Source organism: Salmo salar, chromosome ssa15 (genome assembly GCF_905237065.1).
Source record: "Salmo salar chromosome ssa15, Ssal_v3.1, whole genome shotgun sequence".
In the NCBI taxonomy this organism is placed as follows: domain Eukaryota; kingdom Metazoa; phylum Chordata; class Actinopteri; order Salmoniformes; family Salmonidae; genus Salmo; species Salmo salar.
In genome coordinates this window covers 41,345,659-41,363,366 of record NC_059456.1, presented here as the reverse complement: position 1 = coordinate 41,363,366, position 17,708 = coordinate 41,345,659, and the positions used below count along the sequence as shown (strand labels likewise).

General features: G+C 45.8%; 1 protein-coding gene across 1 annotated transcript in view; it reads right to left on the bottom strand.

Annotated features, from left to right (window-relative positions):
* The window catches only part of LOC106571446 (mitochondrial peptide methionine sulfoxide reductase), a 110,065-nt gene that overhangs the window by 5,702 nt on the left and 86,655 nt on the right, over nt 1–17,708 (bottom strand). Inside the window, exon 5 of the mRNA XM_014144564.2 lies at nt 16,430–16,536. Within this exon, the coding sequence (XP_014000039.1) occupies nt 16,430–16,536 (107 nt within the window). The remainder of the gene's footprint in view (nt 1–16,429; nt 16,537–17,708) is intronic.

Sequence of the window (17,708 nt, the reverse complement as noted above, 5' to 3'; positions counted from 1 at the left end):
ACTCCTCCAGTATGTGTTGACGTCATTTCACAGGATTTGTTTTTGGACGGAAGCTACAGAGATCGTTAAGAAATGGCACTTCTGTAGCCAAATATAGTATTTGTCAAATAATCCACCACCTTTATGAGCGAGGAAACCATGAATAAGGTCGAGCGAACCTGCCAATTCCAAGTGGAAAAAGCATCTACTTTATTTTTTCGGATAAAACTAACAGCATTCTCCATGCACTGTAATTTATACATTGATATGATAATAGCTATTGATAAGACCTAGGTACATGAGTAATCTGTTTGTGTAAGGAGATTGTAAATATAGGCTAAATTATAATTGTTCTAGAAACCAGTCATATGGAAGGGAACTGAAAAGCATATCTATCAGGAATCAAGGTAAGACCCAGATGCAGATTGTCGAAGTAACAATGTTTATTGTAGCAACAGGGGCAGGCAACGACAGGTCAAGGCAGGCAGGGGTCGATAATCCAGGGTAAGGCAAAGGTACAGGACGGCAGGCAGAATCAGGGACAGGCAGAGTTCAGTAATCCGGAGGTGGAGCAAAGGTACAGGACGGCAGGCAGAATCAGGGACACGCAGAGTTCAGTAATCCGGAGGTGGAGCAAAGGTACAGGACGGCAGGCAGGCTCAGGGACAGGCAGAGATGTCAGGCGGGCAGGTACAGGGTCAGGACAGGCAAAGGTCAAAAACCAGGAGGACGAGAAATGAGATGCTGGGAAACAATAGGAGCTGACAGGAAAAACACTGGCAACAAACAGACAGAGAACACCGGTATAAATATACAGGGGATAATGGGGAAGATGGACGACACCTGGAGGGGGGTGGAGACAAGCACAAGGACAGGTGAAACAGATCAGGGTGTGACAATATCAACATGACAGGTAGGCCTATTTATGCCCATTTCCTACAGTGAAGTATGAAATGCTGTGTGGAGACGCAAGTCAAATTGGATGACATGGCGAAGAGTCACACCAAATGTAACCTGTGTGCTCTAGAATGTTTTAATAATATGTCCCAACTTTTCTGTTCCCTTCAATTTATAGGCTATAGCCTATGTTAAATATTATTAGCCATTATCGGTAGTGACTGTAAGTAGCCTAATAACCACGCATATTTAACTGCTAATTTAGTGTTCTTTCCCTTCCCTACATTGTTATCATTCCATTACATCATTTGATTTAGCCTACCTTTATATACTATTTAATGAAGGCCAAATAGAAATGGTAGTAAAAATAAAACTGTAGGCTTATTAAATCAATATGGAGCACAAACCGTTACTTTGAACTTGACGCATGGCGCAAGACTTGGCATCACACAGTTCCATGGTCAGTGTGGAAAATGTGGGTATATTTAGGTAACACTTCATTTTAAGGGGCTCCCGAGTGGCTCCCGGGGTAGGCCGTCATTGTAAATAAGAATTTGTTCTTAACTGACTATTACACTAACAAGTATTGCGGTCTGTAATTGCAAAGGTGTAACAATGAATGCTTGTTACCGTGCTTGTTACAAACGGGATGGTTTCCACTAAATTCACAAACTTACTGTTTTGTTTCTTCTCAGCTTTATTTGATTCAGTAACAACTGTCACAAAGGTTGTGACCCCTCGTTGATGTCTTGGGTGGCTGAGAGATTCTGCTCAATAGGCTCTAATTACTTAACCATAAATGTCCACTGTTGAAAATATATCTTCACTCAACATAATTGCTAGCACTTACCACCAAAATAAAGTGAACCTGGGTTAACTTGGATATGTGGAAAAATAAACTATTTCAAAGCATAGTAATGTTTGCCTAAGTACAATGTAATTACTATGCATTACACAGGATTTTACTAGTTAAAATGAAGTTTATCTTGAGGGGTACTTACTTGTAATTCATGTGTACTTATACATTACACTACCCATCCTGTCAACCTGGCCCTCATTTAACAGCTTCTGGAAGTTTCACTTCACTTCTGTACCTTATTGTGAAATGAAGTGAATATTGAGTTTTTATACCACTCCAGCCGACACTTGGCATTGCACACTTGGCTTGCGTGCGGCTGTTCGGCCATGGAAACTCATTTCATGAAGCTGCCGACAAACAGTTGTTGTGCTGACATTGAGTTCAGAGGCAGTTAGGAACTCGGTAGTGAGTGTTGCAACCGAGGACAGGCAATTGTTACGCACTACAGCGCTTGGTGGTCCCGTTCTGTGAGCTTGTGTGGCCTACCACTTCGCGACTGAGCATTTCCACTTCACAATAACAGCACTTACAGTTGACCGGGGCAGCTCTATTAGGGCAGAAATTTGACAAACTGACTTGTTGGAAAGGTGGCATCCTATGACTGTGCCACGTTGAAAGTCCCTGAGCTCTTCAGTAAGGCCATTCTACTGCCAATGTTTGTCTATGGAGATTGCATGACTGTGTGCTCGATTTTATACACCTGTCAGCAACGGGTGTGGCTGAAATAGCCAAATCCACTAATTTGAAGGGGTGTCCACATACTTTTGCATATGTGTACATGTCAGTCTGGCAGCAGATGGCTCATTCATCTGAGAGACAAAGGAAACCATGCAGAAGAAGAATGACATGTTTATCTCTCATTTCTGTGTCTAAGCAGTGAGTCATGGTAGGTCTAGGAGACAACGCTTTAGCAGTGGATGGAAGCTAATGGGACTTGACATTCAGCCACTCTCCAATTCAGTCTGGCCAGTACCCTGGTACTGCAGGTCCCTTTTCTGTTGCTTGTTAGCTTCAATGGAAGAGACGGAAAATTCTGTTTTATGCGTCTGAACTCTTTTCTTTGTCTTTATGTTGGCTGAGTACACACTAGCCTTAATCAGCTGACACACACATACATCTCATCAGCTGAGAGTGACATGCTGTGAACAAAGGTCACACCTCTCCTCTAAACCCCATCCATCATTTACCCCTCCTTCCAATCATTCGCTCACTCCTTCATTAGCTGGGGGCTCCTGGTCAGGGGTTATCCTACCCCTAACAAGCACCCCCGGCCCCACCTGGGACCACCATGAGGGGGTAGACGAGGACAGGGGCTCCCCTGGGAGATCCAGGGGGCTTGGGTCTCCTCAACGGCTCTCTCTGTCTACTGAACACAGAGGCGAGGAAGGCAGACAGTAAGGCTGGATATTAACTCCTCATATGAACACACACAGGTTCCTTGATCACATCCCAAACCATGGAGCTACTCCATACTGAAGCATTAACTCTTACTGTATCTGTCCACTCTATGGACTATGAACGATCTACTGTATCTATCCACTCTATGGACTATGATGATCTACTGTATCTATCCACTCTATGGACTATGAACGATCTACTGTATCTATCCACTCTATGGACTATGAACGATCTACTGTATCTATCCACTCTATGGACTATGAACGATCTACTGTATCTATCCACTCTATGGACTATGAACGATCTACTGTATCTATCCACTCTATGGACTATGATGATCTACTGTATCTATCCACTCTATGGACTATGAACGATCTACTGTATCTATCCACTCTATGGACTATGATGATCTACTGTATCTATCCACTCTATGGACTATGAACGATCTACTGTATCTATCCACTCTATGGACTATGAACGATCTACTGTATCTATCCACTCTATGGACTATGAACGATCTACTGTATCTATCCACTCTATGGACTATGATGATCTACTGTATCTATCCACTCTATGGACTATGATGATCTACTGTATCTATCCACTCTATGGACTATGAACGATCTACTGCATCTATCCACTCTATGGACTATGAACGATCTACTGCATCTATCCACTCTATGGACTATGAACGATCTACTGTATCTATCCACTCTATGGACTATGATGATCTACTGTATCTATCCACTCTATGGACTATGATGATCTACTGTATCTATCCACTCTATGGACTATGAACGATCTACTGTATCTATCCACTCTATGGACTATGATGATCTACTGTATCTATCCACTCTATGGACTATGAACGATCTACTGTATCTATCCACTCTATGGACTATGAACAATCTACTGTATCTATCCACTCTATTGACTATGAACGATCTACTGTATCTATCCACTCTATGGACTATGAACGATCTACTGTATCTATCCACTCTATGGACTATGAGCGATCTACTGTATCTATCCACTCTATGGACTATGATGATCTACTGTATCTATCCACTCTATGGACTATGAACGATCTACTGTATCTATCCACTCTATGGACTATGAACAATCTACTGTATCTATCCACTCTATTGACTATGAACGATCTACTGTATCTATCCACTCTATTGACTATGAACGATCTACTGTATCTATCCACTCTATGGACTATGAACAATCTACTGTATCTCTGTGGGTGTGAAAGCCACACACATAGGGGAGAGTGGGGTAAGTTGAGCAATTTTATACATTCAGTATCACTCCGTCAAGGGAAATATAGTATTCTTTCTAACAAAGATATCTACATATATTTCAGGATGTTGTGTATCCCTGGAAATAAATCAGAATTCATGTAAACATTACAGTTTTGAAAACATAAAAAAAAGCTGTCTCTTGGAATAATAGGTATGGGATAAGTTGAGCGGCAGGACAGGGTAAGTTAAGACGCCTACACATTTCTGTACTGAATGAAACAATACCACTACATTTCCTAAGCACAATCACAATAGATGTTTTGTCTTTTAATCATTTTAATACAGGCTTAACACCTAACAAACACTTTTAACATAGGCCAAGCTCTGTTGTTTCCTCATATCCCAGCTGGGCAGAAAACACTTCAAATCTGCTCAACTGTTGGCTCAACTCACCCCATGGCCAACGGCTCAACTTACCCCAAGGCAAATATTTTGACTATATTAGCCCACACACTTATAAGGATGCACTTTCATGCTAGGTTTAGGACCTAATATTGACACTTATAGAGACCCCAACTGATGTATAGAACAATCTTAAAATTATGTACTTTGGTTTAGATACAAGCATCATGTCATTAATTTGACTTGATTCAAATCAGTTTTTTGGACCTAACTTGCTTCCCACTTTTTCCATGTGGTTTCTTCCTTTACAGACTCCATGAAATGATCTCTTCCTAAATATTTGGTCAAATTATACATTTTGCGTATGATTCCTCAAAACAAGTGTGGATTACATGAATTCTTTGGCTTAATTTACCCCACACTCCCCTACAGCTTAACCTACATCCTGGGTCAGAGGAAGTGCTAGTGGCAGAATCTCCGAAATGGCGTCCCTGTCCTCCTCTCCTCTGACTCAGACGGTGTCTGCTGTGTTTGTTCCAGCGGCCCTGAGCTGTGTCATGTTACTAAATGGCAAAATGCATTATTCAGACTAATTCGTTTGCATGTCAGACAGAGTGCTCATTTGGAATGCAAATACCTGCGCGCCTTGGTTAACGGCAGAAACGTGAAAGGTAGCGATAAGCAGCCTAACATGACCTTCTATTGCAGACATTTCAGGAAGGCAGGAAAATGAAGAAAAAAAGAGGGAGAAAATGTTAGTAAAAATACAACCCGACGCAGCGTGTTAAAGAGCTAGAGCAGGATTAGAAAGAGGGAGAAGACAGGAGAGACACAATAAACACACACACACGCCTTAGTGCACAGAAATGGACGCTCAGAGAAGAGAGGGGAAAAACATTTTAGAAATAAGGAGGGAGGGCGAGCAAAAGAGGAGAAATTATTGAAAGATGAAATTCATTTTTAGGAATAATTCATGCTAACAAAGGGAGCAGCCCTCGAGCACGAGATCCACCCATAGGAATCAGGAGTTATCACACAGGCAAGGCAGGGGTAAAACAAGGACAGAGTAGTCAGTTAGTAAGTCCCTCTACCCCAGCCCCTAATTCTACACACACACACACAAAGCTAAATATTTTTTTTTTTATAGCGGTGCAACCAAGACATAGTTTTCTACAACAAAGGAATGTCTAGGCCTAAAATAAAGGCGTGATCCGCAGGTGCACAATACAGGAACACAGGAACACACACTACCTCGGAAACACACACACACTACTATCACCTCGGAAACACACACACACACACTACTACCTCGGGAACACACACTACTACCTCGGGACAACACACTACACTACCTCGGAAACACACACTACTACCTCAGGAACACACACACTACTACCTCGGAAACACACACACTACTACCTCAGGAACACACACTACTACTACTACTACCCCAGGAACACACACTACTACTACTACCTCAGGAACACACACTACTACTACTACCTCAGGAACACACACTACTACTACTACCTCAGGAACACACACACTACTACCTCAGGAACACACACACTACTACCTCAGGAACACACACACTACTACCTCAGGAACACACACACTACTACCTCAGGAACACACACTACTACCTCGGGACACACACACTACTACCTCGGGACACACACACTACTACCTCAGGAACACACACACTACTACCTCGGGAACACACACTACTACTACTACCTCAGGAACACACACTACTACTACTACCTCAGGAACACACACTACTACTACTACCTCAGGAACACACACTACTACTACTACCTCAGGAACACACACTACTACTACTACTACCTCAGGAACACACACACTACTACCTCAGGAACACACACTACTACCTCGGGAACACACACTACTACCTCGGGAACACACACTACTACCTCGGGAACACACACTACTACTACCACCTCGGGAACACACACTACTACTACTACCTCAGGAACACACACTACTACTACTACCTCAGGAACACACACTACTACTACTACCTCAGGAACACACACACTACTACCTCAGGAACACACACACTACTACCTCAGGAACACACACACTACTACCTCAGGAACACACACACTACTACCTCAGGAACACACACACTACTACCTCAGGAACACACACACTACTACCTCAGGAACACACACACTACTACCTCAGGAACACACACTACTACTACCACCTCGGGAACACACACTACTACTACTACCTCAGGAACACACACACTACTACTACCTCAGGAACACACACACTACTACTACCTCAGGAACACACACACTACTACTACCTCAGGAACACACACTACTACCACTACCTCAGGAACACACACACTACTACCTCAGGAACACACACTACTACTACCTCAGGAACACTCACTACTACCTCAGGAACACACACACTACTACTACCTCAGGAACACACACTACTACCACTACCTCAGGAACACACACACTACTACCTCAGGAACACACACTACTACTACCTCAGGAACACTCACTACTACCTCAGGAACACACACACTACTACTACCTCAGGAACACACACACTACTACTACCTCAGGAACACACACACTACTACTACCTCAGGAACACACACTACTACCACTACCTCAGGAACACACACTACTACTACCACCACCTCGGGAACACACACTACTACTACCTCAGGAACACACACACTACTACTACCTCAGGAACACACACACTACTACTACTACTACCTCAGGAACACACACACTACTACTACTACCTCAGGAACACACACACTACTACTACTACCTCAGGAACACACACACTACTACTACCACCACCTTGGGAACACACACTACTACTACTACTACCTCAGGAACACACACACTACTACTACTACCTCAGGAACACACACACTACTACTACCACCACCTCGGGAACACACACTACTACTACTACTACCTCAGGAACACACACACTACTACTACTACCTCAGGAACACACACACTACTACTACTACTACCTCGGGAACACACACTACTACTACCACCACCTCGGGAACACACACTACTACTACCTCAGGAACACACACACTACTACTACTACTACCTCAGGAACACACACACTACTACTACTACTACCTCAGGAACACACACACTACTACTACTACTACTACCTCAGGAACACACACACTACTACTACTACTACCTCAGGAACACACACACTACTACTACTACTACCTCAGGAACACACACACTACTACTACTACTACCTCAGGAACACACACACTACTACTACTACTACCTCAGGAACACTCACACTACTACTACTACTACCTCAGGAACACTCACTACTACCTCAGGATCACACACACTACTACTACCTCAGGAACACACACACTACTACTACCTCAGGAACACACACACTACTACTACCTCAGGAACACACACTACTACCTCAGGAACACACACACTACTACCTCAGGAACACACACACTACTACCTCAGGAACACACACACTACTACCTCAGGAACACACACTACTACCTCAGGAACACACACTACTACTAACTCAGGAACACACACTACTACTACCTCGGGAACACACACACTACTACTACTACTACCACCTCGGGAACACACACACTACTACCTCGGGAACACACACACTACCTCGGGACAATGAGCGATGTATGAGCAGAGGGGGAGGGAGAGAGAGAAAAGGAGACCTTGCCTTTCTCTTTAGCCCCTCAGCCCTGGCTCAGAGGTCATTTCCTGCAGTGCAGTGCCTCACACAGAGAGCTCCCCAATCACTCCACACGTGAACAATACAATCAAGTCAGCCAGCGGAGCATCCACGTTCAATACCTAGACATCAAATTAACCAGACGCTTCCCAATCCACCAACTCTGCTGGTCAAAGCTGAATGGAGAACGGAACAGGATAGTGGCTGAAACGGCTTCATTCTTCCCCCGTTACAAATGACTGTGAATGACAATACTTTGTTCTCGAAGCAGATGAGCAGAAAGAAAACATCTATTCTATGTCAACGTGTTCCTTCCTGACTGAGATGATCAGAATGGGGACATTCACAATGCTCTATAATTGGCTAATTTCAAAATGTGAAACATTTAAAACATTTCTAATGATTCCACCATTGACAGGCAGGACTAGAGACTAGGACTAGAGACTAGGACTAGAGACTAGGACTAGAGACTAGGACTAGAGACTAGGACTAGGACTAGAGACTAGGACTAGAGACTACACGATGTAGTAGATGGATAGAAAAGGAAAACACTCTCTCTTATGACTCTCATAGTGTTAGTATCCTAATGTGTGGCTGTGTATGAACTTCATGCATGTGTGTGTGTCTTTCTGCATGCATGTGTCTTTGTGAATTTGGTGTGTGTGTGTGTTCTACATGCCCGGCTTTGTTCATGTGTGTGTGTGGTCTCTGCTGTTGGCACAGAGAGTGTCATCACTGACCTGGCTCCACTCCCTGGCAGAGCAGGCCCTCTGTCCATAATGATGTTAGGGGAATGTGATACATACCACTTGTTTAGGTCTCCTGTCGGTACCATCAGAAACCAAATCAAAAATGGGAAAGTCTGCATGTGAGACAAGAGCAAAAGGGAGGAAATAAGATGGGCTGCTTCACTCCTTTACTAAACTAAAGGTAGGAGATGGGAACTATGAAGAACAGGCCGTAAGTGGACAGCAGGACAGGAGAATGATTGACACCAGTGAGGTAGCATGGCTGTTCACACCCCGAGATGAGATGATGAGATGGGGACAGACCATCACAGCTTCACCGCCATCATAGAAGAGGAGAGATGGATGTGAGGTAGGTGTGTGTGTGTGTGTGTGTGTGTGTGTGTGTGTGTGTGTGTGCGTGCGTGCGTGCGTGCGTGCGTGCGTGCGTGTGTGGTGTTTGAGGCTATATCTTAGAATGCCCAATGAGAGAACCAGGTAGCCAATTGGATATTGTGTATAATCAATACCTGTGTAATATTTATAAAGTAATAGTTATTATACAACCAACCATCCAAGACTGAATGACCAACAGCGTGACAGAGGGAGAAAAAGAGAGAAATCATTGGCCAAGGTTCAGTCTGTAGGTCAACAGGAAGGATGAAAATGACAGATTCGTCTTCCCAAGGTGGACAGACAAAATCTACAGTAACCCCAGCAATCACAACAGTCATGTATATTAGAGTCTTCCAACTCTTCCAATACGAGTGAGTGTAATCCAACATTTCCCCCCGACACCCACAACAACACCCTTATTTACTCAACCTCTGTCCTCCCTCCATTTCAAGTCATTATGTCTGAAGGACAGAGAGAACAGTGGGAAGGAGAGGAGGGTAAGAAAGTTGAGTTTGCTACTAAAGCAATTTGAAGACAGATTTGGCCGGCAGATGGTTGGCAGCGCCGTGTTTGTTAAACCAACTGGTCTGGTGCATTAGGATGTCGGGGAACAGCATGCCACGCCGCTCCATCAAAAATTGCCACAGATGGGGGGGGTACAGGGGAGGATGGGGGGAGGTGGAGGGGACAAGGCCGGGGCCCGGCAAGCTGGTCAGGAAATAACGAGAGCAGCTAGCGAACGGAGGGGGAACAGATAATTAGCCCGACCATGGCCTCCAGTCACTCAGTCATTCCACGAGAGAAGAGAGGAAGAGGGGGAGAGAGGAGAGGAGAAGGGGGGATCCCTGAGGGTGTGCAGGTGAAGGGCTGTCACAGCTGGAGAGCAACTCCCCATTACCAGGGAGGAGACTCACCTTCACCTCACACACACACACACACACACACACACACACACACACACACACACACACACACACACACACACACACACACACACACACACACACACACACACACACACACACACACACACACACACACACACACACACACACTGAGTGTACAAAACATTAGGAACACCTGCTCTTTCCATGACATAGACTGACCAGGTGAATCCAGGTGAAAGCTATGATCCCTTATTGACGTCAGCTGTTAAATCCACTTCAACCAGTGTAGATGAAGTGGAGGAGACAGGGCTGTTCTGAGGGCAAAAGGGGGGGTGCAACTCAATATTAAGAAGGTGTTCTTAATGTTTTGTACCCTGTGTATTTACTCTCAGTCCTCTTTCCCTTTTCCCCTAACCGTCTAGGTTTGGTTATGACTACCATATACCATCTATATCTCCTCTCTAACAGTCCTCTATCTTTCTCCAATCTCTTTATTCCTTGCCCTGTCCTGAAGTTCAGTTGGCCCTTACATCAGTGACTGCTGTCCACAGAAAACAGTCAAAATCTACCCCACCATGACCTGATGGCTCTGTGGATGACACAGTGACACAGTGTCACTGCTGTCACAACCCCTGCCTGGCCCTGGCCATTAAAACTGCAGTGACACCCTGCTGTCATCTTGAATCAAGGGCACAACTGGTTGCCGTGGTTCCCCCCTAAATCAGATCTACTGTGAGGCCTGTCATCACCTTGACAATAGTCTGTCTGTGGAGCTGCAGCCACCTCAGTAGTTCTTCTGTTGAAAGGCTTATTGTGCACAGTGCGGGCACACACACACACACCCACACCCACACACACACACACACACACACACACACACACACACACACACACACACACACACACACACACACACACACACACACACACACACACACACACACACACACACACACACACACACACAGCTCAGTTTGCTCTCTACGCCATACCATATGAGCTACTAAACAGCATCGCTATGTCATTATGTCCACATCAATATCTGGCCATAAAAATCCATAACCTCACACAAGAGGCCGGAAAATGATAATACAAGTTCATGATAATATGGAGGTTCATGGCAAATAGCCTCTAGATAGCATGCTAGTTGCACTAGTCAACAGCATTGATGATGTGAGAGTAGAGTCATCCTAATGGTGTGATGGAGAAGTCTCTGTTTTAATGAGGTATAACAGTGGGCAGGCAGGCGAAGCCAGCTAGATAATTACAGACAGATCTCTCACCCACACTGACAGTCGGCCTAATTGGTGGAGGTGGTCGGTCGTCTCGGCAGCGAGGAGAGGTAAGCAGCAGCAGAACACGTTGTCGACAGCCTCTGAGGTAGAAACCTGTGTATTGTTGACGCACTAATAGATGGGAACACGCCGGCCATAGCTGAGTTTCTATCTCCAGTCCTGAGAGAGGAGCATGAAATCACTTCAATTTCTCTGAGATGAGGAGAAGGGAACTGTGTGTCAGTCAGGTGCCATGATGTGAATGGTGAATGGGACACAGTGCTCCCTAGTGTTGGAGAAAGGAAGGGTCACCTTTTGTGTTCTCAGTGTGGAAGTGTAGCTTGGTTCAGGGATGATGAGTTGGGATATGGTGGTGCTGTGAGCGGAGACCAACGATGGTGGATGAATAAAGATAGTTCACTCAGGCCGTTTACCATTGAAATGTGATAGCAGCTGGGTCTGGTCTGCGTAGTTCATTGAATGTAATGTAACCAGACAAAACCAGGGAGTGGGATATCTCGCTTCCTCTTCCGTCTCTGCTGAGACTTTGTGTCCGAACTCAGTTTGCTTGACATATAAGACTACGATAGAACCACCTGATCTGGTTTTACAGTGATTATACCAGGAGGACATACAAGAATTTCAATGCAAATATTCTGTCTAAAACATATGGTAAAAATAACATCTAGAATGTTTACTAATTTGGTCCACATTGCAATGTGCCAGTTGCAATATAGATCAAAACAGATGAAAAGGAAGAATCTCTAAACGGAAGTATTTTATGTGTACCTTTTCAAGTTAAGCAAAGTGTACACTGACAAGGGGGACTCTCGAGCGGTTTGCAAACAGATATGGAATATTAGAGACAATGAGAAGCAATTTTCAGCCATTTAGATATAACTGGAGATCAAAGACATGCATATTACATCTGAAATGAAAACATCTGCTACAGTACCTCAGCATATCGCTTCAGCCCAGGCCATCTGATTCCAAACCAATATTAACCCCTGAACCCGAGCCTAGAACTATGTCCAGCTTGATATTTGATTTCCTACACCATCATTTACTGAAATAAACTGAGATGGCAACGACTGTTGACTGTAGCCTTCCCTGTAGCTCAGTTGGTAGAGCATGGTGTTTGCAACACCAGGGTTGTGGGTTCGATTCCCACGGGGGGCCAGCACAGAAAAAAAATGTATGAAATGTATGTATTTACTACTGTAAGTCGCTCTGGATAAGAGCGTCTGCTAAATGACTAAAATGTAATGTAAAATGTTGTTATTGACAGCCATCCATCTATTGGGGGTATGGGTCACTTCTGTTTATCTACTTCCTAGTGGTCCTAGCAGGGTCAGTGGAGAGGGAGACCCCACTGGGTGAAGTGCCCCAGCGTCCCTGTGCAAACTCCTCCCTCCCTCACTCTGGATCCCCCTCTTCTCCTCCTTCCCTCCCCCTCTCCATCCCCCCTCCTCTCGGTGCAGCTCGCCCCCCGCAGCGTGGCATGATGCAGCACCTCAGACGGCAACACTCCGACACAATAAATATGAATAACCCTGGCCTAAACCCCCCCAAAGTGGAGAAGGGGGGGGACCCTCCCTGTCTCCATCTCCCTCTCCCTGTAACCCAGGAGACAATGAGCAAACAACCCTGTCATATTGACCTTTCACTTTCCATTTGCCACATGCACGTCCAACTATTGTCATCACTTGTCCCCTTTAACCCTCTACCCTCCCCCTCCCGCCATTGCACTCTCCCTTTCCTTCTCTCTCTCTCACTCCCTCCAACTCTCTTTATCCCTCCCTGACTCCCCCCATTACGAACCCAGCTGTCAGTCAAAGCAGGCTTTATTAACCCTTGCCTGACCTCCATTTCATTATGCCGGGGGTCAACAGCTGATTAAAACGCAGCCGAGGTGCCTCTCTACAGATGACCTACAACCCCAGCCAAACCCCGCTTCATTAGGACTGCCTGGACCAATCATAGAGCTCGAGTGGTAGAACTGGGGTGGGGTGGGGGGGGGGCCTCCTCTGTTTCCATGGCAACAGGGCCGTGCTGCTGGGTTTGTGGTGCGGAACAGATGTCTCAGCAGGGGGGGACAGCAGACAATGGAGGAAGACGAGAGGACGGGAGGAGGACAAAGAGGCAGCATGGCCAGCAGAGGGAGTGTGTGAGCGTGTTGGTATTGTCTGTGAGTCTGAGTGTGTGTAGCACACTTTGGCAGAGTAGTGATTGTGTAAACAGAGGCTGCCACTTTGTGAACATAAACACAGCCAACAATAGCAAATGCTAGAGCAAAATAAACAGGTTTTCAGGTAAGTGCTGTGGCATTGTCTCAGACCCGTGACCAGGGGGGACATTAGTGACAAATGGCCTCCTTTCAGCCGAGACAAAACACAGCGAGACGAGCTCCGCTCACAGATGATATGATTGTCACGGTAGACAAGACGTGAACCGGAGAATAAATTAGACCCCACTCCACAACCAACCGACGCAAATGTCAAAATTCACAGAGGGAGACCACATACACGCACTGAGTAAATGTCTTTCATAACACCAGCAAACAGCACGGAAACTAACAAAGCAATAGAAACTGTAGCAGCTCATCATGTGCTACTAAAGGGGAGAAATGAAATGATGATTTTCCCTTTATACGTCTGAAACACCTTCAAATGATCTACTCCAGATAGATAGATAGTAGAGGTAGACAGTGTGGGTGTGTGGCAGGCTGCATAGAGAATGCCGTTATGTTAGTTATAACCTAATACACATAACGTCCCAACACAGACGCTTGCAAATATAAATTAAATCGTCCACAATGTGCAGGCCAAAATGATTTGTAGTAATAACAGCTGTGTTGTAAAGGAGATACTGACAATAGCCAATATAAGGCCTCTCCTGCAGTGGCTGCTGGGCTGTGGCCCCTGACTGCATGTGTAAATGGGGCTCATTTTGATGAGAGACTGGGTCTTGGAGGGAGGGGTAGAGGAACGGGGGATGGGATGGAGGGACCTGGTGTACCCTGGTCAGCTGTGTTACTATCCAGCCATTAGGAGAGGAGAGGCTGCAGGATCTCAGCCTCCCTCCCAGTAGCTTCATCAGCTTGAGGCAACACTCCGTGAAGGAACAAATCCAACCAATATGCTGCCCCTCCTCCTCCTCCTCCTACTCTCCTCCTCCTTTCCTCCACCTCCTCCTCCTCTCCTCCTCCTTTCCTCCACTTCCACCTCCTCCTCCACCTCCTCCTTCTCCGTGGGAGTGTACTTCCTATCTCCCCGTCTGGCTTAGACACCCCAACCCTGGCCTGGGAAGCTGCATGGAGCGGTGTGTCAGCCCGATGAATAGCCCACTGCAGGTCAGGTACAGTGAAGGTGGTAAGCAAACAGAGAAAATGTGTATGTTGGCAGCAACTGAATATCTTATTGTTTCTATTGAAGGAAAAGTTAACTATTTAATGTAACTAACCTGATATGAAATGTATTGAATAGCTCCAATGTTGACATTTCAGGACTGTACATGAAATGGTTCTCAACTCAACTGTGTATGTATGCTCTGTTCTGCCGATGAAGAGGTGGAGCACTGCTCATCCAGACAGATCTGACGCACCTTTCCCTCATCTTGTCTCCTCGCTGCACAAAGACAGTATGGCAGAACTTCATCTGAATACAGCAGCTCAACAATAGAACAACGAAGGTGTCCCAGACACTCAAGGTCATCTCATCGACACTCTCCAATGAGAGATTCAACTGTCAATGGATATAGGGACACGTCTTTATCCATCACTTGTCTAACATCCTGTGGTTGACATACCTCAGCTTCCATACGGAACAAAGGAGAGAAGGGCCGGCTAAATGGAGAGCGAGGCAAGGGCGGAAATCAGGTCAGAGAAAGTGGTTACAGAAGGATTCATGACAAGAGAGGAGAGAGAGCTAGAGAGAGAGAGAGAGAGAGAGAGAGAGAGAGAGAGAGAGAAGAGAGCAGTAAGGTTGTAGCCACCGGAGGGAGAGAGAGAGAAGGAGAGAGAAGCAGGAAGGAGAGACCAGCCTAGCTCCACTGTAAGCTCATGTTTTCTTTCTTCCTCTGTCTGTCTCTCCTTTCTTCTGGAAGCCATGCATGCAGCAGTGTTGGGGAGGGTGGGGTCTAGTGCGGTAAAGCTGCTCCACATAGCATTGCACCACAGAGATTCTGCTGTTCCTCCCCTCCTGTTTCCTCCTCTCACTAGGGGAATCAGTGGCAGCATGCAATCCCTCTCCATTAAACATATGCATTATGCAGGTGGCGTAGCCTGCCTGGCTTTATGCATGTTCCCTGTAAGGTGACGGGATTTGAACCTAGACTGATGCTCGTTGGAAAGATGGGTGTGTTGCAGCAAGCATTTAATGTGACTGGTGCAGTCGGGGGAAAAAACGTTGTCTTTCTCAATGTAAAGGTGGTATAATGTGTTCTGGTTTGGGTCGTATGGCTACTGTATAGGATTTTCCGTATTTATTTATTCGGGGGAAATGGATTTTCTTTCACATCCAGCTTTTGTTTCTACGGCTTGAACCTCTCGAGAGAACTGATTATTGAGTTCATGTGACTCCCACACACAGAAACTTTACTTTACCTTCTGATAGTCTTCTTTGGAGGCCAGAGCCTGTTCAAGCTGCTCCTGTGTGTATGTGTAAATGGCTGATCGATAGGTCGTTCCTACATCGTTGCCCTGGCGCATTCCTGACAATGAGAGAGAGAAGGCAACGTTGTGTAACTGTTAGAGAATTTACTGGACTAAAGAAACCACTTTTCACTCAATATAGAGGAAGACATAAACAAAGGACAAATCACACAGAGAGAGACACACACACAACCACACTCAGACAGACAAACAGACAAACAAAGGGTTATACATAAACAAAAAAAAGAAACATCCTCTCACTGTCAACTGCGTTTATTTTCAGCAAACTTAACATGTGTAAATATTTGTATGAACATGACAAGATTCAACAACTGAGACATAAACTGAACAAGTTCCACAGACATGTGACTAACAGAAATGGAATAATGTGTCCCTGAACAAAGGGGGGGTCAAAATCAAAAGTAACAGTCAGTATCTGGTGTGGCCACCAGCTGCATTAAGTACTGCAGTGCATCTCCTCCTCATGGACTGCACCAGATTTGCCAGTTCTTGCTGTGATATGTTACCCCACTCTTCCACCAAGGCTCCTGCAAGTTCCCGGACATTTCTGGGGGGGAATGGCCCTAGCCCTCATCCTCCGATCCAACAGGTCCCAGACGTGCTCAATAGGATTGAGATCCGGGTTCTTTGCTGGCCATGGCAGAACACTGACATTCCCGTCTTGCACGAAATCACGCACAGAACGAGCAGTATAGCTGGTGGCATTGTCATGCTGGAGGGCCGTGTCAGGATGAGCCTGCAGGAAGGGTACCACATGAGGGAGGAGGATGTCTTCCCTCCACTTCCAAATCGATCCCGCTCAAGAGCGCAGGCATCGGTGTAACGCGCATTCCTTCGACAATAAACGCGAATCCGACCATCACCCCTGGTGAGACAAAACCGCGACTCGTCAGTGAAGAGCACCTTTTGCCAGTCCTGTCTGGTCCAGCGACGGTGGGTTTGTGCCCATAGGCGACGTTGTTGCCTGGTGATGTCTGGTGAGGACCTGCCTTACAACAGGCCTACAAGCCCTCAGTCCAGCCTCTCTCAGCCTTTTGCGGACAGTCTGAGCACTGATGGAGGGATTGTGCGTTCCTGGTGTAACTCGGGCAGTTGTTGTTGCCATCCTGTACCTGTCCCGCAGGTGTGATGTTCGGATGTACCGATCCTGTGCAGATCTTGTTACATGTGGTCTGCCACTGCGAGGACGATCAGCTGTCTGTTCTGTCTC